The sequence below is a fragment of the Myotis davidii genome, unplaced genomic scaffold (genome assembly GCF_000327345.1).
Source record: "Myotis davidii unplaced genomic scaffold, ASM32734v1 scaffold6, whole genome shotgun sequence".
In the NCBI taxonomy this organism is placed as follows: domain Eukaryota; kingdom Metazoa; phylum Chordata; class Mammalia; order Chiroptera; family Vespertilionidae; genus Myotis; species Myotis davidii.
The window spans coordinates 9700958-9723661 of record NW_006383011.1 but is presented as its reverse complement, the minus strand read 5'-3'; the positions used below and the strand labels follow the sequence as shown (position 1 = coordinate 9723661).

Sequence of the window (22704 nt, the reverse complement as noted above, 5' to 3'; positions counted from 1 at the left end):
CAAAAGAAAACATGACATCAAAGCAAGTAAGTTTTACTGTCAGTCCCCAGAGGGAAAGTAGGGGAGGGTGGGGGTAAGGGGGTAAGAGATCAACCAAAGGACTTATATGCATACACATGGACACAGATAGTAGAGGGGTAAGGGCATATGCTGGTGGATGCGGGTGGTCGAGGAGAGGTCTATGGGGGGAAAAGAAGACTTATGTAATACTTTACACAATAAAGAATTTAAATTTTAAAATAATTAGGCTAAAATATATGATATACCTCAATAATTCTTTGAATACCATGAATACTACGAATGTACTTCAAAGAAGCTTCAAGTCAGACTATGATAATTAAAACGAATGCTTACAACACATTTTTAACAATACTAAAGAATGCCTGTAATATAGTCTTAGGTACAAAAAGAAATCCAAATTGTGCATACACATTAATCTGATGTCTAAAATCCTATGTCTGTGTAGAAAAGTTTAGAAGCAAGTTTTTTCAAATGTGAAAATGATTTAAGAAATTATTCGTGACTGATTTCCTCCTTTATATTTTTCCATATTCTACAAATTTTCTAGAAAGAAAAGCCCTTGTATATTTAAAAAACAAACAAACAAAAATGACACCACATTAAAACAAATATTCAGGTATGTGACCCCAGCTAAGAACTGCAAAGCTACTGATATAATGATCATCATCATCATCATGCTTAACATTCAAATGCTTACTATACACCCCGTACATTTTCTTAAGTATTAAGAAATTCAATCCTCACAACAACCCTTCAAGGTACTTACTATTATTGTCCTCACTTAGATGAAACTCTTAACAGTATAATTTTAACTACTTTCAAAGTAGAAAACATTTAAGTCTGAATTGCTTTCTTTGTAACTCAATTCACAAGGAATATAATAAAAGAAGTTCCACAACTATTTTAAGTTACATCTCAGCAAGCCCACTGGATGAATACCATCACTTACTAGGTAGGAAATTTACCTAGGGTCCTAGAATTTGTAAGTAGGTTCTCAAGTGTAAAACTTCTCAAGTGAAAAGTCTAATGGTAGCAAATATGAGACATGTGTAAAAGTAATTATTCTGCAAGAGCCAGACTATAAACCGTCTTCAGACTTTACATCTACCACACCACTATGTCCTCAGGGCCTGGTACAGTATTTTACACATGGTAGGTGCTTAATAAATACCTGTTGAAGGAAAGCAGGTGGAAGAATCTAAAATCTAAGTGAGGAAATATGGAACCTGTCTAATTCAAATAATGGGACCTGAGTGTAATTTCAAGGAAGTATATCAGTATTAGCATAATCACAGCTATAATACAAACAACTTTATTGTATAGTATATGACCAGTTTTAAGACAGAAGATAAGTCAATAGTGGAGTTTAAGAAAAAAGAGTCAAGAGTTAAAAATTTATCTGGGGGCAGGGGGCATCTTTCATTATCTCCAGGGTAAAACTGGGGCTTAACTAGTTGTTAGATATAATCCTAAAATGGGGATAATAATTCTCATATACTAATGAACATAGCCATGGAGATCCTTAACTTGTTCTATTCTGGCTACATATTCACCTAAAACTCTTCCCAATAATTTTGACTTCCTATTTAGGTTTGAATATAGTAAAAATATAGCTGACCAGTTAATGCAACTTTTCTGTTCTATTTAGTAGATGGCTATACTTCTCAAAATAAATTAATAAATTGGTATTCTAGTTTCTTATGATACTAACAAAATAATGCCTAAACAACTGATCAAATCTGTGATTGCACTCAAAAAAAAGTTTCGCTGTAAGACACGCAAAGATAATCAGACCCAGCAATGTGGCAATAACAAATTGCTCTGTGAAATCATAGCTAGGGGCAGCTGGCCTGCCGAAACATCTCCAGCTAGGGAAAATAACTGCAATGAAATATCCAGAAATGTAAGCATTAATTCAACTTTATTTATTCACCATCCCATTTAAGTAAAACAGTATTGGGAATACCTTCAGAAAGTTCACTAGTTCTGGATATTTGTTCTAACTCCCAGCCAAGATGTAATGATTCATCCATACTTTGTTTCTGTGCCATTTCCAAAGTCATATTTTCTTCCATTAATTCTTCAATCTTTTTTCTATCCATATCGCGTTCCTTTTTTGTTGGCAGGAAGTAGGAAGAGAAAAGAAAGCTAAGAAACAGTACAATCTCAAGCTAATATTTTATTACTTATAACTTTTATTTATCAGAAACTAAATAATGAGGATAAATTTTGAGTTGCTTAAAATTTTCACAGTTTAAAGGCAATAACCAGTTATTATAATCACAATTGGTCATTATACTGACCAGGTGTCTGATATTCTTTTAAAGTGAGCTTTGGCACCCTAGCCAGTTTGGCTCAGTGAATGAAGCGTCGGCCTGCGGACTCAAGGGTCCCGGGTTCGATTCCGGTCAAGGGCATGTACCTTGGTTGTGGGCACATCTTTAAAGTGAGCTTTGGGGACACGGAAAACATTTCTTCATAGTCAACATATTAATTTAGTAATATAACAAGAGATTCTGACTCAATGCTAAATAGTTTTATTTCTGTATTTTAAAGGCATTTGACAAAATAGCTTATTAGAGTTTATTTTTAAAACACAAGGCAAAATCAATAACACCCCTCTATAACAAAAGCAGAAATTTGCACTACTCCCACATCCACAAAATTGCAAGCACTGAATTTATTTAGCTCATCTCTTCTTTGTGAAAGCATCTAGGACACTGCTGTCCTTTGTCATTATAGGGAAGTCAGATGAACCTCAGAATGCTTCGTTAGAGGTCATGCAATTGATCTTCCTTACAATACTTACCATTTCCATATCATGCAGTTTGGCCTTTAGTTGTAAATTCTCTTTCTCTAATTCATGTAATTTATCAGAACGAGCTCGAGTTCCTTCTAATTGGTCTTCCAACATGGTTTTTGTTTCTAGTAAAACTTGATTGTCTTCTTTTAATTCCTATAAACATTTCAAGTAGGTTTATCACAAACATGTTAATATCTGCTAATTTTTTAAAGTCTGAAACATAAAAATTCTTGGTTGTAAAATAAGGCATTAATCTGGCCAGAGTGGCTCAAGTGGTTGAGCATCAACCCATGCACAAGAGGTTGCCAATTCTACGCCCAGTCAAGGCACATACCCAGGTTCAGGCTTGACCTCCATGGGGAGCATGCAGGAGGCAGCCAATCGATGTTTCTATCTCTCTCCCTCTCCCTTCCTCTAAAAAAAACAATAAGAACTTATTTAAAAAGACATTAATCTGTCTTTATTAACAGTTCTGTGCAAGAGTAAAGCTACTAAATAATAAAAATACAGCTGATTTTTTTCTTGGCTTTAGTTCTCCCCCAAAATTTAAGCTATTATGCAAACAAAACACTCAGTACTTCTATTAGAATGAGTAATTCTACTATAATTTCACATAAAATTGTCAGGGTACATTTAAATCCCTTAATCACAAGGAGAAAAAACTAAGTATAGAGAGTCTTACAGATATTTAACACATAAATTTCCATAGAATTAGAACTTAATTTATTTACTGAAATAGATTTAAAGAATTCTCTCCACTTAAACTGTAACTTAGAAGTGAAGGGTTTGGGGTTTTTGAGTAAAATTCCAAGACTTTGAACTAATACTCACATAAATCATAAATAAAGGCTTTATCAACAAATATTTTACATAAGCATCTTGAGGACATGTTTTAAATCCCTACATTTGTTTTGAAGACATATGTTCACAAATCTATCTTGCTAAGCTTTATGCCTGTAATTTATAAGCTAACTTCAAGAGAAAGTATATTAAAACAGTGGCATCTATAAGGATCCTTTAACAGTGCCATATACTCATTTAAAAAATTGGCAAAGAATTAATATATACCTTATCTTTATAGTCTATTTGGTCTATTTTTGATAACTTTCAGGCTCAAATGTTCTATGTTTTCTAATAATGTTTTCACTTCTTAATTTTTGCATACTCCTTCCTTCTTATCCCCATAATAAACATGACCAAGATCTCCACTGTTTGCAGACAATGAAGAAATTAACTAAGAAAGGAAAAAAGGATGCAGATGCAAAGATTATCAATTTTTTGCTGTCAATGTCAAACTCAACTTCATGCAACATTGTACAATAATCATTAAGTATGGAAAATGTTTCTCCTAATTTGTTTATATGTTTATATGATTCGATGAGAAAGAGAGTGTATGAGCAGATGTGCACACACAAGTGACTTCATTGATCCTAATTTAGCATTCTGAGTTGAGTCAGCAATATGTCTGTTTTCACTCCTAGGAACAAGTTTAAAATTAGTAGAGAGAAATACTTTATTTTGACTATGAGGGAAGGACTTCAAAAATCTGCTCTACCTATAATGTTAAATAAAGGGATAAAAGAAGAGCCCCAAAGACTTAAGTAAAATTTAATGTCCAAATACCCCTTTTTAAAATTCTAAGCAATATGCCGATCTATCATAAAATAAACATCTAAACGTATTTAGTTTGCTAAACATTTCAACAATTCCATTCATTAAGTACATTTTCACTGAATTTTGAAAATCATAACAGTTTTTATAGAAATAAATTGTGAATGGTTTAAATTATGCAACATACCTCAACTCTTGCTTTATAAAACTCAATGTCATGCAGCCTTTCTTTATATCTGCTGACTTCACTCTCAAGCTTATCAACTCTGATTGCCTTCTCTCGAAGTGCATCTAATTCATCTCGGTACATTCTTGCAGAACGAGCATCCGAAAGCAAATTCATGTTCTAAACATAAATAAATATTAATATTTTAAATATTATTTTCTATTTCCTTTGTCACACAACTTGATGAAATCTACTAAAAAATCAATACATTATATACTTCAGAAATGTGGATTTGTGGTATGTAAATTATACCTCCATTAAATGGGGAGATATAGCCCCAGCCAGTGTGACAAAGTGGTGAGAGCCTGGGCCTGTGCACTGAAGGGCCTTGGGTTCAATTCCCAATAAGGGCACATACCTGGGTTGTAGACTCGATCTCTGGCCCCGGTTGGGGTGTGTGCAGGAGGCAACCATTCGATATGTCTTTTTCACATCCATGTCTGTCTGTCTCTGTCTCTCTCTCACGTTCTCTCTCTTTCTTTTTGTTCCCCCTTTCCTCACTCCCGCCTCACCTCCCCTATCCACTCTAAAAAATTTGGAATGTAAAAATTACTCAGGATGTTTTAAAATAAGTTAACCTTTACCTAACATAACCATTTGCAATTAATTTAAGATTAAAAGAAAGTTGACTTTAAAATACAGGACAGGGAACACAAAAGAGAGCCAAACTGTATTATTAAAGTTGATCATTAGTTACTTTAGAGAAATAATGGTTCTATTCAGATATACTATAACATACTAAAATCCTGCTGGTTTTTTAATGCTTCCAAGTAAAATGATTAGTGCATATGTTTAATGCATATCTTAATGCCATTTGAGACAAATATTAAAATTCAAAAAAAGCTTCTCATAATCCTTAATCCTTTAGAACACTAGTTATTAAGGTGTGATACAAGGACTTCTGTGGTTTCCTGAAATCCTTTCAGGGAGTTCATGAGGTCAAAACTATTTTCAAAATAATCCTAATACATTATTTCTCTTTTTCACTCTCATTCTCCCATGAGGGCACAGTAGCGTTTTCTGAAGCTACATGGCATGTAGTATCTTAAATGAATAAATTCAGAAATAGATTCGAGAATCCAGTAGTCTTCAATTAAGGCAGGCATTAAAGGAATTTGCAAAAATGTAAGAGTACATTCTAGTTTTTGTTTTGTAAAATAATATTTACTTAAAATATAAACTTTAAACTTTAACACTAGAGGCCCGATGCACAAATTCCTGCACCAGTGGGGTCCCTCGGCCTGGCCTGTGGGATCAAGCCGAAACCGGCTCTCCGACATCCCCTGAGGGGCCCCAGATTGCGAGGGCGCAGGCCAGGCTCAGGGACCCCACCAGTGCACGATCGGGGCCAGGGAGGGACTCAGGAGGTTGGCTGTGTCTGCGGGAGGGCTCCAGGGCTTGTCCAGTCTGTCTCACTCAGTCCTGATCGGCGGGACCCCAGCAGAAAGCTAACCTACCAGTTGAAGCGTCTGCCACCTGATAGTGCGCGTCATAGTGAGCAGTTGAGTGGTCTTAGCATATCATTAGCATATTACGCTTTGATTGGTTGAATGGACGACTGGACAACTGGACACTTAGTATATTAGGCTTTTATTATATAGGATGGAATGGGTTGAATATTGTTTTTAAAACAAATTAATAAATATTTTTAAAATTCTTAGCTTTTGCCGAAACCGGTTTGGCTCAGTGGATGGAGCGTCGGCCTGTGGACTGAAAGGTCCCAGGTTCGATTCCGGTCAAGGGCATGTACCTGGGTTGTGGGCACACCCCCAGTGGGGCATGTGCAGGAGGCGGCTGATCGATGTTTCTCTCTCATCGATGTTTCTGACTCTCTATCTCTCTCCCTCTCTGTAAAAAATCAATAAAAAATATATTTAAAAAAAAAAACTCTTAGCTTTTATTTCTAATTTGGTAAACACCAGTAGATATAATCCTACTAATTTTTAAGAGTGGAAGAAAGTCTTAAGACCAAAAAGATTGAGAACCACTGTTTTGGAGGTAATACTGATACAAAAAAAACCCTGCTACCAAGATGTGGAAGAGCAGCCACAGCATATCTAGAAATAAAGATCATCATGTCCAATCTCACAGATCTAGAAAGGTCAAAAAATAAAAAACGAAGAGTACAGAAAAGTCCCAGTTTATGACCCCGCAAGTGCAGTATGCCCTGAAGTTAAAATGCAGGTTAGGGGAGGTAAGGTAAAGAAAATTGTCTAGCTTTACTTCAATTCATACCAATGAAAACAAAACATTATGCAGTGATTAAAAGTAGTAACTTCTTAAATCTTGGTTAAAGATGCAAAGAAAAACCCTTTAGTAAAAAACCCCCTTTTTTTTAAAGTAAAAAGTTTTATCTTATTTAATAGGAAAAGAATGAAAAATTAAAGGCATTCTGTCTTATATAACATAAAGCACCATTAGAGAGTGGAGACCTAGGGAGATATACATTAGCAGCCACAATTTATAGTGTAGTTGTTTCAGCTTCCAAGCCCACAGAAGCCAGTTACATAAAAAAGAGAAACTTGGAACTGCCCTAATCCTGAGGCTCCTTTGAATCTTAGCAAAGTTTAAACAGCACTGATACAGGGGGAAAAAAAAAAAAGCCCACAGCCTATGATTTCTAGTTTTGGCTCTGGCATTTTTGAAGAGAAAAACACTGAAAAAGTAATGAGATCTCTTGAAATCTCAGTAACCTCAGAAAGTATTAAGGTAAACGTTATAAATTATAAGGAGAAAAATCAATTTCCAATTTCCAATTACTTAGTGGTCCTATGTAATAAAAGTTACAGGTACAAACCTCTTGCTGCAGCCTTTTTAGTTCTATTTCCATTTGCTCAAGTTCTTGTTTGCAGTCCAGCAACTGTTCGGTCTTTTCCTCCCTTAAGTGCAAAAAACATTTATTAAAAAGTAAGCTTACTGCTTTAAAAAACTATTGATACCTTCATGAATACAAATTATTATTACTAAATGTCTAGTTGAACATAGTATTAGCCATGACTCCAACCCAGGGGGAAAAGACAGGAAATAGATTTTAGGAATTTATATGATTAGATGTCATCAATAAAACTCCCCCTAAACCTCAATGATTAGCATCCCCATAGTTAATAAGGTAGTTTCTCTCCATCTTTCCTGACATCTCCCATTCCCATTCTTCTTTCTCTTTCTCCCTCTCTGCACAGTCAAAACCAAATACGCTGAACAAATTTTTATGCAATGCAATACTATCTGGGTTTGAGACTTATAAAGGACTCCAAACTATTTTCAACATTCACAATGGCCTAAAGGAAATTATACCCTGCCACACGGATACCTAAATCTTTACAATTCTCTTGGTTTCTTTCCTGAAGCCTAAAAACATCCTCAAATTTCTCTAAATTTTTTCTCTTTACACTGCTTTACTTTCTCAGTTTTCTATCTGCCCTTCAGAGCCAACCTCCTCAAAATCAAGTTTCCATTATTTCTACTTTTCAACTTTCTAGTTTTCTAGTAAAAAAGATAACTGTTCATTGTAGAAAATAATCTGCTGTTGACATCTCTCACACCCATACAGTTTTTAAAAACCATAATTTTTTAGCACATCCAATTTATGTTTTTAATGTTTTTTAAATTGAACTTATTGGGGTGACATTGGTTAATAAAATTATACAGGTTTCAGGTATACTCAAAACTATAATTTTTAATGGAGAAATAGTCCCTTTGACAGAGGAACCATAATTAATTTACTTAAGTGGATTTTATTCTTTATAGTAATAAATAATGTTTTGGTAAATGAACTCATTATACATTATACACTGAGTGGCCAGATTATTATGGCCATCCCATCAGTATAATGAAGTGAATTAGTTATGCAAATAATAATAATAATAATAATAATAAAACCTTGAGAGTATTTGCTTAGGAAGTTTTCAATATTCAGTATTTTTAGAAGTGTCAATGAAGTACTGATAGGGTGGTCATAACAATCTGGAGAGTCATAATAATCTGGCCACTCACTGTACATTATACAGGACAGATTTCTAAAACTAAATTATAGGTTTAAAGGTACTTGATATAATTTTGTCAAACTGCCCTCCAGAAAAGTCAATATCAATTTATAAGGCAACAACAGAGGATAAAAGTGCCTATATGTGAAACAATTTAACAACTGAAAAATGCTGTCACTGTTCTAATTTACATTTATTTGAACACTAGGAAAGGCTAAATTTGTTTTCTTACGTTTGTGGCATTAAAATGATAAAAAGCTATTACACTTTTGCAATTTATAAGATTTCTTACAAATATTTCTTTATAGATTAAGATTATCAATTTTTTTCAAAAAGTATAAACAAATTCTATTTATTATTATAGTAATATATATACATATATATACAGACATATATGACATAAAACTGCAATTTTAAGTGTACCATTTTTAAGTGTACAATTTTAACCATTTTTAAATGTACAATTCAGTGGCATTAATTACATTTAAAATGTTGTTAAACGACCATGACTATCTATTTCCAAACTCTTTTATTACCCCAAACAGAAACTCTGTGCCCATTAGGCAATAACTCTCCAATTCCCCCAGACCCCCACAGCCTCTACCTCTAATCTACTTTCTGTTTCTCTGAATTTGTCTATTAAAGATATTTCATTTAAGTGGAATCATAAAATATTTGTCCTTTTGTATCTGATTTCTCACTTAGCGAATTGTTTTCAGGGCTCATCCATGTTGTAGCAGTTATCAAAATTTCATCCCTTTTTCTGGCCGAATAACAGTCCATCACATGCCTATAGCACATTTTGTTTATCCATCCATCAGTTCATGGACACTGAGGTTGTTTCTACCTTTTGGCTTTTGGGAATAATACTGCAATGAACAATGGCATAAAAGTATCTGTTTGAGTTCCTGTTTTAAATTTTGGGGGGATATACAGTATCTAGGAGTAGAACTGCAGGGTCATATAAAAATTCTGTTTTGCTTTCTGAGAAATATTGTCAAATGCTTTTAATTTTATTTTTTTCTGGATGTTTACATATTTATATTTTTATACAAATAGAGCAACCACCTTTTACAAATACTTTTTTTTGCTTTTGTATACAGTTCTTCCCTACCTAGAGAACAAATATATATTCATCTGCATATTACTTTCTGATTCTTTTAGCATTATCTCATTTTTTACATTTAGCTCTTTAATCCAGTGATCGCCAACCGGTGGTCCGTGAGGTCTGCAAGGTTGGTGACCGCTGCTTTAATCCATGTGGAATTCACTTTGGTGTGTGTGAGGTACAAATTTAAATAAATTTTCCAAAACAGTTATCCAGGAGTTCAAATGTTTGTGCACCCATTTGACCACTATATTTATAGCAATAAGGTTTTCCATCCACACATCCCCACTAACACTGGTTTTCATAGAGTCAATTACATCTTTATTCCCAAATCCAGTGGATTATTTTCAGATCTCTCTGAAAAATTTAGTAGCATAGCATTAACTCCATTGTTCCTGACAATCTGTCCACTGGCTTCTATGACTTCACACTCAGGTTTTTCTACTTTACCGACTCTTTTGCTGATTTCATGTTTTGGGCCTATCTTTTGGCTAACAATTGTCAAGCTCTCATTACCTGTGCTAGGCATTTTCGCTAAGCACTTCACACTTTGCTAAGAACTTAATCCTTACAAGAGCCTTCTAAGAAATAATAGCACTGATAGCAGCTCACATTTAGTGAGCACTTACTAGTAATACTAGACACTGTTCACTTTACATATTTACATCACATAACAATCTGACAATAGGCAGAAGTATTCCTAGTTATTAGGCTACGAAACCAAGCAGCCTTAAAGAGGTTAACTTGGTCAGCCCTAACCGGGTTAGCTCAGTGGATAGAGCGTCGGCCTGCGGGCTGAAGGGTCCCGGGTTCGATTCCGGTCAAGGGCATGTACCTTGGTTGCGGGCACATCCCCAGTAGGGAGTGTGCAGGAGGCAGTTGATCGATGTTTCTAACTCTCTATCCCTCTCCTTTCCTCTCTATAAAAAAATCAATAAAATATATTTTTTTTAAAAAGAGGTTAACTTGGTCAGAGTGACTCAGTTAAGAAGTGTTGAGCCAGGAGTGACACTCAGGCAGAATGTATCAAAAGCTCATGAGCTTGGCCCTAGCTGGTCTAGTCTGGCTTAATGGACAGAGCGTCGGTTTGTGGACTGAAGGATCCCAGGTTCAATTCTGAATAAGGGCACATGCCCGGGTTATGGGCTCGATCCCCAGCTGGGGGCATGCAGAAGGCAGCCAATCAATGATTCTCTCTCATCATTCATGTTTCTCTCTCTCTCCCTCTCCCTTCCTCTCTCTGAAATCAATAAAAATATATTTTTTTAAAAGTTTATCTCATAACAAATCAATAAAAATATATTTTTTAAAAGTTTATCTCATAATTCAATTTAAAAGTGAGAAAAGTATCTAAATAGACATTTCTCCAAGAAGATATACAAATGGCCAATTAGTACAGAAAAAGATGCTCACCATCATTAGTCATCAGGGAAATGCAACTCAAACCCGCAATGAGATATCACTTCATACCCACTAGGATAGCTATAATCAAAAGGTGTCAAATGAGTATAGGTGAGGATATGGAGAAATTGCTGGTAGGAATACAAAATGGTGCAGCCAAATAGTTTAACAGTTCCTCAAAATGTTAAATATAGAACTACCATATGACCTAGCATTTCCACTTCTCAGTGTATACCCTAGAGAATTGAAAACATCATGTCCACACAAAAATGTGCACATGAATGTTCATAGGAGCATTATTCATAATAGCCAAAAATGTAAACAAGTCAAATGCCCATCAACTGATAAGTAACCAAGCATGGTATATATCCATCTAATGGTATTTAATCATAAAAAGTATGAAATACTGATACATTCTACAACATGGATCAACCTTGACAACATTGTACTAGTGAAGAAGTCACGAAATACCATATAATGTACAATCCATTTATATGAAGTTTCCAGAATAGGCAAAACCATGGAAATAGAAAATATATTAGTGTTTGCCAAGAGTTGTCAAGGGCAAAGAGGTACTGGGACTGACTGCTAATGGGTATGGCCTTTCTCTTTGGGGTGACAAAAATGTCTTGCAATCAATGTGTGAGAGTTGTGCAACTCTATGAATATACTAAAAATTATTGAATTGTATACTTTAAAAGAAATTTTCTGATATATAAATTATATCTCAATTAAAAAGAATAATTTGTGTGACACAAAATCTCTGAAAACATGGGATTCATGAAGGTAGAAAAATTATTAAAGAAAGCTTTTGATAGTGTTAACTACTGCAAAAAAATGTAATTTTTAAGGAAATTACTTCCAGCCAAAATGCAAATAATACTTTTACTCTATATGTTAATAAGTAAAAAGCAATTATTTTATAATGTACCACCCATAAGTATGTTATTAGTTAATGTGCATGTTCTCATTACAATTATTTATTTCCATTAGGTCTAAGGCAATCTGAACTATTTTTATCCATCCTGATTTTCATACTTCATCACTTTAGTAAAGATCTGTCCCAGCAAAAAAATGTAAAATAAATTTTAATAGAAGAAATCCACCAAGGAACACATTTTTAAGGACAACAAAGATATTAGATAGTATCTGATGAGATGCTAGTTTCTAGGAATACTTGCTATATACAGCATATTTATTTACTAATAAAAAATTTTTACATTTTCTAATCAGCATATGAAAGACCAAATCTTATCAATCCCTTTTGAGATGTTTGGCATTTTAATAACTCCATGGCAAGTAAATTTTATTTAAAAATCAAATTCTAATATAGTGCAAAATGTTAAATGAATTCACAGCCAGCATTGCAGTTCTAATTGCATGCTTTATCTAAAGACTGGAGAAGATGGTACTAAATTATATGGAACAAACTAGTGTTCACTGTTTAGGCTATCCATTAACTGCCAGTCAAACTAATAACAGCAATCGCTTCCCTAATTTTCCTGGTGCAGCTGTTTATAGAATATCCTGGGCGTGTTCACTGCAATAGATACATAATAATGCAGACATCCACAATGTAGGCTGTATTTATTTTTTTTCACATTTTTCTATAAACTGTGTTTTTTTTCTACCTTGCATATTTAATTACTTTCTTAAACCAACTGCTTTAAACAATCAGTAAATAAATTTAATCGCTATATTGTGGCTTTAAATTTAAATCTATACTCTAAAGCCCAAATTCCAGGGAAGAAAACAACAAAAAGAAAAAGTCCAAATACAAAAATCCTTTGTTCTTTTTTAAGTGCAAAATAAAAAATCCCCAGCAGGGATTGGTCATGTCTTTACATGTGATTCACCAAGGAATACCTATGTGACACATACTGACTTTTCTGTAATGTTCTTTGAAAGATAATTTCACCAGCACCAACCAATCTGAATATTTACCACTGCTAAGTACATGAGTCAGTCATTTCTATGATGGTCTAAGGAAATGTGGAAATGAACACAGACTCACTTTTCAATTACTCAATGCAGAAGATACACACACAAAATTATTTGTAAAACTGTATGTCAACAATTCAGTCTTTTATAACATTAATTTTATTTTTATATGTATATTTTATTCATTTTAAGAGGGTGGGGGGAGAGAGAGAGAGAGAGAGAGAGAGAGAGAGAGAGAGAGAAGAGAGAGAGATTGATTGGCCACCTCCCTAACATGCCCCACCAGGAATGGAATCCACAAGTTGGGTATGTGTCCTGCCTGACTGGAATTGAACCCACCACCTTTCAGTGCACAGGATGATGCTCCAACTAATTGAACCACACAGGCCAGGGCTACAACATTAATTTTAAAAGAGCTAAACTTATTGATCTGTATCAGTGGTTGTCAATGTTTTGTACTTAAAGCATGTAAAAATAAAAATATAAGGAGATCCCAATCTGCCAAGGAAGAACATTATTTTATAAAAGAAAGGGCATTTTAACACTAGGTAAGTAGGGCATAAATCCAGAATCAAGGGCATCCTTTAAATTTTTAAGATTTAGCATTAAAAAAACCTAATGCTGGTCTCATTTTTCTCATTTTGACAAAAACTAGTAAAAATTGTGACTCAGGCCAGCAATTAAGAACTACTATCTATATGCCATAAACCTACAAATATTGTTTAGGTCACCTTTCAACCATATAAATTCAATGAATCTTGAAAATTGGCAACTTACAATTCCTGCCTCAGCCTTCTTATCTTGGCCTTAGCATCTGCCAGTTCCACTGACAGATGTTGTCGACTTTCTGTCCGCTTCATGCCTGGAGAACCACAGGGTGACTGTGCAGATGAAGACGCATGGGGTAGAAAATGAAGACCATCCCGTTCTTCAGAGAGTTCTATGATGGTCTAAGGAAATGTGGAAATGAACACAGACTCACTTTTAGTATTTTACATATCAAAGACCTAAATACATGAACACTATTCACTGTCTCTAAGTATTATACTATAATATCAAAACAATTCATTGATAAAAAAAACTCAACTCTGTCATATTTAGTTGTCATTATTAAAAGTTTGAATCAATGGGTCATGGACAAGCTATTAGTAATAGTAGAAGATAATAGTAGAAGACGACAATACTCTTTTCCATTTTTAGTTTAACAAAAGAAATCAATTATAGTAAAATAATTAGACCTGATGGCAACTGCCAGAAAGGCATAAAAGACTTGACATAGGAAAGAAATTAACCCAAGAATGATAATATCTACAACTGTGCTATCAAATATGGTAGTCAGCAGCACAAGTGGCTATTGAAGTACAAATTTAAAAAATTAAAAATACAGTTCAATAGTCACACTAGGCACATTTCAAGAGCACAACAGCCATATGTAGCTAATGATTATTATATTGGACTAGAGGCCCGTTGCAGGAAGATTCCTGCAAGAATAGGGCTTCCTGTGGCCGGAACGAAGCAGAGAAGGGAGCGAAACCCACCGAGGCAGGCTTCGCTCCCGCCTCCGCCGCCCTGCTTGCTTCCCTCCCGCCCTGCTTACTTTTCCGCAGCTTCACTCCCTTCTGCAGCACTTGGCTTCCTTCTATGTTGTCTTCAGTCTTCACTCCCTGCCTGCGTATGCAAATTAACTGCCATCTTTATTGCGTTAATTTGCATGCTCATCTGATTGGCTGGTGGCATAGCGGAGTGACACCAATTTGCATGTTTCTCTTTTATTAGTGTAGATAGTGCAGAAATATAATCTTGCCATCATTACAGAATTGGACAATGCTCTAGAATTGTAAACAGGTATCTCAGAGCGAACTACCAGAATCGCAGATGTCTCATTCAGTCTCTTAATTCTGCAAAGTAACTGAGGCACAGAAATTGACTTGTTCATAATCACACAATTAGCTAGTAGCAATGGCAAGACTCCAAGCCAGTCTCAACTCTATATTTTATACTCTCTCTTACAATAGTTCCAATCTGCTTCCCATCTCAATGCTTCCTTCCCTAATCACTTTTTCTAGAACCCCTCTATAAAACACAAATCTCCTGGTTATCCTAAATCTGGACTTTAAGGGCTTTCTAATCTACATGTACCTCACTCAATCATGTTCATCCATTCCCCTAATTTTCCTTTTATTGAAAAATTTTCTTATTCTACCAATTTCTCAGCTTTTTTTTCAAACTTCTTTGACAAACAGAATTTGTCTTCTATGGAAACTTCAACTGTCCTATATCAGACAGAATGGGTGGGATTACCATCTCAGGACCATGAGATCACCATCCTCACTTAGTTTCTCATTACCAAGTCTTACACCACTCTCACTAAATCATTATTTTTCCTCTTCCTTTATTTTTTTAAACCACACACGGAATTCATTTCCTTATCATTGAGATATATTTCTGCACCTGAATGAAGGTCTATCCAACAATCGCTTTCACAGATTCTAGTTTGTCTATTCATAAACCACAGAATGTGACTTCCCAAGTTCTTTTCTCTCTACAACTCCTCATCCATTCCCTATTTGGTACATACAGGCTTCTACAGTGAAGGCACCATTCCTCTTTTATGCCATGATTCCTTAACTATCATTACTCCCATATCACCATACCTATGCCTGAACCTTTAATCATTCAACTCCCCCCTTTTATCCAGTCCAACAAATTTTTCCTGCCTACTCTAGGGTTCTTAATCAGCCTGGAGCTACAATTAGGTCCGTAAATGTCACCCTTACTTTCTAATTTAACACTACCATGCCATCTTTGCCTATGGCTCACTCTTTTGAGGGGGAAAAAGGGAAATATTTACAGAACTTCTAACTAGAGATTTTCCAACAAGATCTCATCCAATACTATAATTTGTAAGATAAGTATTATGTCTATTTTAGATTAAATAACCAAAGTCACACATCTAATAATATATATAAAAGGAATTCAATTTCAAATCTGACTCTAACACTATGTTATTTTCCTTACCTATCATCATTTTTTCTCCCCATTTCTGCTCCAAGGTAATCAAGAACTCAAGAGAAAAACAACAACAAATACATAGCCCAACTACAGGTCTATTTTCAATTAAGCTCTTTCCAATGTCCATCCATCCTTTTATGGAAAATCTCTCTGATTTCCTGGCAAATTTCCCCATAATGGCTATTATAAATATAATCCTCTTTCTTTACTTACACCTTCAACTGCAAACAGCTATCATTACTTCCAACAAATGACCTCTCCTCCAACTTGTCTAAGAAACAAAACCACTTGAGATTAAAGCTTCCATTTTTACATATCTCTTGCTCCCTACACATGGTCCTTATTTCTATAACATTTTCAATTGGCTTTTTTCTTTGTTCTTCAAAGGTATACATACAAGTCTCTTCTATATAGGAAAAAAAGATCACATTTCTCTCTTACTACTCTTCTATTTCTCTTCAATGGTATTTTTTGAAAAATAGTTTATATGTTCATTGACAATAATTCATCTTATCCACTCATCCAGTGTGTCTAGCCCAACTTCCCTGTCACTGTGCATAGCGTCATTAATCTCCATAGTAGCCCAGGCTCAATTTTCACTGAGTCAATTTTTATTGGTTAATTTTCTTTCTGTCTCAATTATCTGTAATTTTGTCTCCTAACATCTCCTGACTCTAACTTGTACACCGTGTTTAATAAATATTTGTTTCATGCACAAATAAATTAGAACTTGTTACCTTTTATTTTTCATTTGCAATGTATTTTTTTCCAGTAAACCAAATAATCTTTCTTATACCTCCTTTATATCTCTGATCATATCCAGCATAGTAATGAGCTGCTCAAACATATTCTAACTGAGTAATTGATAAAATGGAGAACTCAAGAAAAATACTGGAGACACATACTACAATTGAACTAAAAAAAACGGTGATATGGAGATATCAAGAGCTTCCAGATGCCAATGCACAGAGCACAAGAGAACTATGGGCCGAAAAAATATTTTTAAAAAGGAAAGAAAGAAACTTGTTACTAAGAATTAAGAGCATCTAGAGGTATTTTCCATTGAAGACTATGTAAACACTTTGACTTTTCTCTTATGACGGTAGTTTCTTGGGCTAAAGGCCTCTGGACATTTTCCCAAAAATCTGACAGGAAATGTCATTAAAGCATAACTTTAATTAAATAAGTCTTCTCTGATCCTTACAATCCTAGACATTCCACGAGCAGATCCAAGTAATATCTTCTTTCTTTAAATTCCTATAGTGTTTAGGTACATGTCTCTTTTTGGTATTTATAACTTTCAATATTATCTTTTGGTATTTATAACTTTCAAAATTATCTTTTCTAATTAGTCCTGATGACCCAAATTAAAATTCTCCCTTTCCCCGCTCCCCCAAGAGAACTGAACTGGGATTAAATCACATAGCAACTTGTTTCCTGAATACTATAGACAGGAGAATAAGACTGATTCTTTTTTTCCTTGTTAGAAAAACAAATTCAACAAAAATGCTTAATCAGGCAAGTTTTAAAAAGGCTTTTCAAATAATCTATAGTGTTTATTATTCCTTTTAGTTTTAACACAGACAATGTAATGACAAGTATTTTGTTCACATTTTTCCAAAATAATGTACTGCTTCATACCATATTAATCAGTTCGTGTGAGATTAAATTTATCAGTCATATGAAACCAAAGTATAGATTTTTAAAAAAAATTTAATTTCAGAGAGAGGAAGGAAGAAGGTGAGAGAGAAACATGAATGATGAGAGTCACTGACTGGCTGCCTCCTGCATGCCCCTTACCAGGGATTGAGCCCAGGCATGTGCCCTGACTGGGAATCAATCCGCAACCTCCTGGTTCATAGGTTGATACTCAACCATTGAGCGACACTAGCCGGGCCAAAGTATAGATTTTTAGAAGTAATTTCTCAGAAGTTGGAGGACACCTTAACAAAATATCTTTAATATCTTGAAATACAAAGGGATGGTCTAGAAATGAATAAAGTGATGAAAAGATACTAATATAAAAAAAGATACAGCATATGGTTCAAAAATCAGATTGAAAATGAAACAAAATTCAGGATAAGTTTGATATATACTAGAGATTTTTTCAATTTACTCTTTTATTTCTTTGGTCTCACTGTATTAGCTTTTTAAAAAATTTTAATTATTGCTCTAAAATATTTATTTCCTATATTGTCTTTTTCAATGACTGAAGAAAAACCAAAAATTCTCATCAGAACTGAATATACTCTAGAGAGACATAAAAGTTTTGTTCATAAAAATAAATCTTGAGGAATTTCTTCTGTATAGTCTTTTATTTGTCCCAAGAGTAATCAAATGCTGTATAAATCAGCTCAAAACTGTCTCCATGTAAATGGAACAAATGATCAAAGCTATACATTCTCCTGACTGGCCAAGTACTTTGGTCTGATACTCAGAAAATATTACTCACCACCACATGCATTGAAGTCTAGACTCCTCTAAAAATTACAAGCTGTTTTCAGAGAGCGCAGGCAAAAAATTCTGGAGCAATTTTTCCACTTTTTAAAAAGCAAAGTACTGTCTTAAACAAGTTTATAATAATTCTCTTTTTTTTAAATCACACCTCATTATACTGACTACAAAAATTTGAGAACTTTTGTGGGACATTTTATACAGAGCACCTGTTATTCTCCTTTTATTAAAACACTCCTTTTTCCAACCTCACATGGTAATAAAACTAAAAATTATCCTTAAGTAAATTCTTATGCTTCAAGGCAATGATTTTTCCACTTACATCAACGATATTTTCAGTTTCACACTTTTGTACTGTTTCCGAGCTATGGGGATGACTTAAGAAAACATATAGGAAAAAAATCAGAATAATAATTTAAAAGGAAAGGAAGAAAGAAACCCTAATTGTAATCTGTTTACTAGTTTACTGTTTAAATTTGTCTAATCTGGGGCCCGTATGTCCTTTCTGGTTCCTATGTTGTGCACGCACACACACAAAAAAAGCATACCGTATTTTAATAAAGAAAGTATCAATTCTGAAGTGTTTCTAAATGCTATTTTTTCTCTTTTTTTGGAAATCAAACTTTGGTAATATACTGAAAGAAATTTACAAACCTCTGAATGTTCATCTCTCTCATCTATAAGTCTTTTTAGATGCAACACCATATTTTTCAAGAGTGGTTCTATTTCCTCCTGAGACATATCAGTCACTTCCATCCATTGCAAATCAAACACATTTTCCTGATTATGGGTTACCTTTAGAAAAACAACCAAAATACATAACTTTTAAAATGGCTAATACTTAAAATCTATTTCATTTTAGCAAAATATTAGCTCAAATATTATGTCCCATATAATAAAAATATAAAAAGCAAATATGATGTTTTAAAAAGCATTTAAAAGTAATGAATGATGAAAAAGCTACTACTAAAAATTTTTAAAAACATTTTTTAAATATAAATTTTTAAATAAATTTCTATTTCTTTTCCAATTAAAAAAATAAGATATTTCATTCAGCCCTAACCGATTTGGCTCAGTGGATAGAGCATTGGCCTGCAGACTGAAGAGTCCCCGGTTCGATTCCGGTCAAGGGCATATACCTTGGTTGTGGGCATTTCCCCAGTAGGGGGTGTGCAGGAGGCAGCTGATCGATGTTTCTCTCACATCGATGTTTCTAACTCTTTATCCCTCTACCTTCTCTTTAAAAAATCAATAAAAATATTTTTTTAAAACGATATTTCATTCAAAGCATTCTTAAAGGAAGGTAATATTGATGTCTGACAACTGCTTTAACTACATCAATTTAACTTTTTATTAGATAATACTAAATGTACTGTACTTTAAAAGTAAAAGTTTTTTAATCATATAGGATATATGTTCTTGTATTTTTATACTTGAAAAGCTAATTCATTATAGATTCTGAAGATGACACCATTACAAAACCTAAGGAGAAAAGGACTCCCAGTATAAAGATTTAAAAAAAAATGAAAGTTACATAAGTAAAATACTTCGTTCTTGCTTTTCTTTTCTCACCATGATTCTGATATTTTGCTTTAGCTTTCGCAATAAGCAGCAAAAATAACATTTTCAAGAATGGTGGCAAATTTAGTGACTTGCAACAATTAGCATTTATCCAAAATAAGATACAAGCCACAGAGCTAGCATAAACAAATACATATAAGGGGAAACTACCAATAAACTATGGTTTATAGAGTTTTACTATGCATACATACTGTTGATAATAATATTACTGACAAGAAGGGAGGTATCTCTGAATGTTAAATAAGAGAAAAGATGATGGGAACACAAAGTTATTTAAATAAATACATAATATTTTAAACACTACCAATTTTCACTATTTAAAAATTCTCTCATTTCCCTTAGTTCTCTTTCTAACCAGCATGCAAAATTTAGCATGCTCTAATTCTAAAAAGTCTTGTAAAGTATACATGATTAAAGGACCAATTCTAGATAAATGCAGAAACAGCAGCTTTTAAAAGCATTAATAAATATGTAACTTCAATTACTTGACATTGCACAATATGTACTAGATTTAAGTTTTTATAAAATTATTACAAATCACCGTTTATAATTCAAATATCTTCAATAAAAATTATGCTGTGTCCATTCATACAAAGAAAAACCACTGAATGACAAAATACTACAGTTATCATCTTACCTTACTTCAGTTTTGAATTACATGCAATGATCCACTTTCTGCTGCTTCCATTTACTATACTATTTATTCTGTGCTATATAAAAAAGACATATACTTCATTCCTCAAGTAACATTTTTGTCTATGTCTCTCTGTATAAACACAATAGTACATTTATGATTAGCACTATACCACATATAAGATGACTGATTCATTTAAGAAACTGTCTCTAAAGAGAAGATGGCAATTTGTCTAAAAGCAGGGTTCATCTATATTTGACCTGGATTTGCTCTTGCTTATCCTATGATTTTGGGAGATATATGAACACACCAGAGCTTCATAAAAACTGTACACAGGTTATTACCTCTTGAATATGTGCTGCAACTGCTGCTTTTGTATCAAAATCTAAACCTTGAATTCTTTCAATAAATTCTTCTTTCTTCTGACACTAAAAGAAATGAATAAAATGATCATTTATATTTTATAGGGTATAGTACTTAATATGTTGTAAAACTGAAAACTCATCAGGGTAAAACTCTTGGCTATGTTTTGAACAGTACAATGAGGGTTTTGTTTTGTTTTGCATTTAAATGGTCTCTTTAATATGCTTACCTAATAAAGAGATAACAATTTAGAAGTATTCATTTAAAAGGCAAGGCACTGAAAATCCATACTATTTTTATTCCTCAAAGTTCTAAAGTGGGAAACCATTACACAACCCATCTGAGGTCAGTACAATATTATTATGCTAACTTTACAAACAGAGAAGTAAAGAATCAAGAACTTGTTTCAGGGAGGGTAAGTTACTTGCCAAAAACCACAGTGAGTCAGTGGCAGAATTCGGAATACAGCCAAAATGCTCAGTCAGTCTTTGGCTATCCTCAAACAACACAGCCTTTCTTCTTGGGGAAAAACTGTAAGCAATTTTTACCTCAAGCTTCCAATTCATTCTCACATCTTCAGCCTATCAGCCTAAGAAACCTACTTTTGTGTACCCGTTCAACATTTATAAGGTAATACAATAAATATTTGACTTATTTATAACAAAGTGACTAGGGGCAAAATTTAAGAATGTATATACAAGTACACAAGTGTCAAGCGGAATAAAGGCAGCATTTGTGTAACATTTTAAAGACATTATATAAATTAAAGATATTAAAATGCAAACTTAAACTTTTTCTTTCTAAACAGTATTAAACAGCAGTTTAACATGCATCTTAATCTCTGCCTCCCCTCTACATCTCTTATACTGCACTCCAACTGCCAGCGTAACTGTATTCCTCCAGCTACCAAATGAGAAGTGCATACAAAATAACCAGCACTGCCTTGTCTAGCCCACTGACATCTCCTAGGCCAATTACTGAACACTAGTGAAGACTATATACTCACAAAAAGAAAATCAACTCTTTGATCATTAAGAAACTTAGCAAAATTCTGATTTATATTTATATATTTATTATATCAAATCATACTATCCTATTTCTATTGCCATACAATTTAACTTAAACATATTTCCATAATGTAGAAAGCTCTATTATTGTGTAAAAACAAAATTATTAGGATGACATATAATATTTAAAATTAAATGACCAGGAACATGCAATCCCTAGCTGTGACTAGAGAAGGAAGCCAAAATTTGGGATATAAAACAAAAATTTGTTTAAAAACAAGAAGTTTTATGTATAAGTAATATTTGACAGGCCTACTAAGAACAATTAAGAATGACTTCGGACAGTACATTTGCAAGCATCTACACTAATAGAAGAGAAACATGGTATTTGGCATACGACCGCTACCCTTTTCATTGGCTAATCAGCGAGATATGCAAATTAACAGTCAGCCAAGATGGCGACCGGCAGCCAGGAAGCTTGAAACTAACATGAGGCTTGCTTGCCTCAGTGACAGAGGAAACCAACGTTCCCCGCCTGCGGCTGCCAGCCTCTGAGCCC

At 33.9% G+C, this 22704-nt stretch overlaps 1 protein-coding gene across 1 annotated transcript in view; it reads right to left on the bottom strand.

The window, feature by feature from the left end:
* The window catches only part of CCDC88A (coiled-coil domain containing 88A), a 105433-nt gene that overhangs the window by 43356 nt on the left and 39373 nt on the right, over positions 1-22704 (bottom strand). Inside the window, exons 6-12 of the mRNA XM_015557854.1 lie at positions 21120-21203; positions 19215-19355; positions 13872-14044; positions 7459-7540; positions 4623-4781; positions 2831-2977; positions 1988-2132 (exon numbers count right to left, since the gene is read on the bottom strand). Of these exons, the coding sequence (XP_015413340.1) occupies positions 1988-2132; positions 2831-2977; positions 4623-4781; positions 7459-7540; positions 13872-14044; positions 19215-19355; positions 21120-21203 (931 nt within the window). The remainder of the gene's footprint in view (positions 1-1987; positions 2133-2830; positions 2978-4622; positions 4782-7458; positions 7541-13871; positions 14045-19214; positions 19356-21119; positions 21204-22704) is intronic.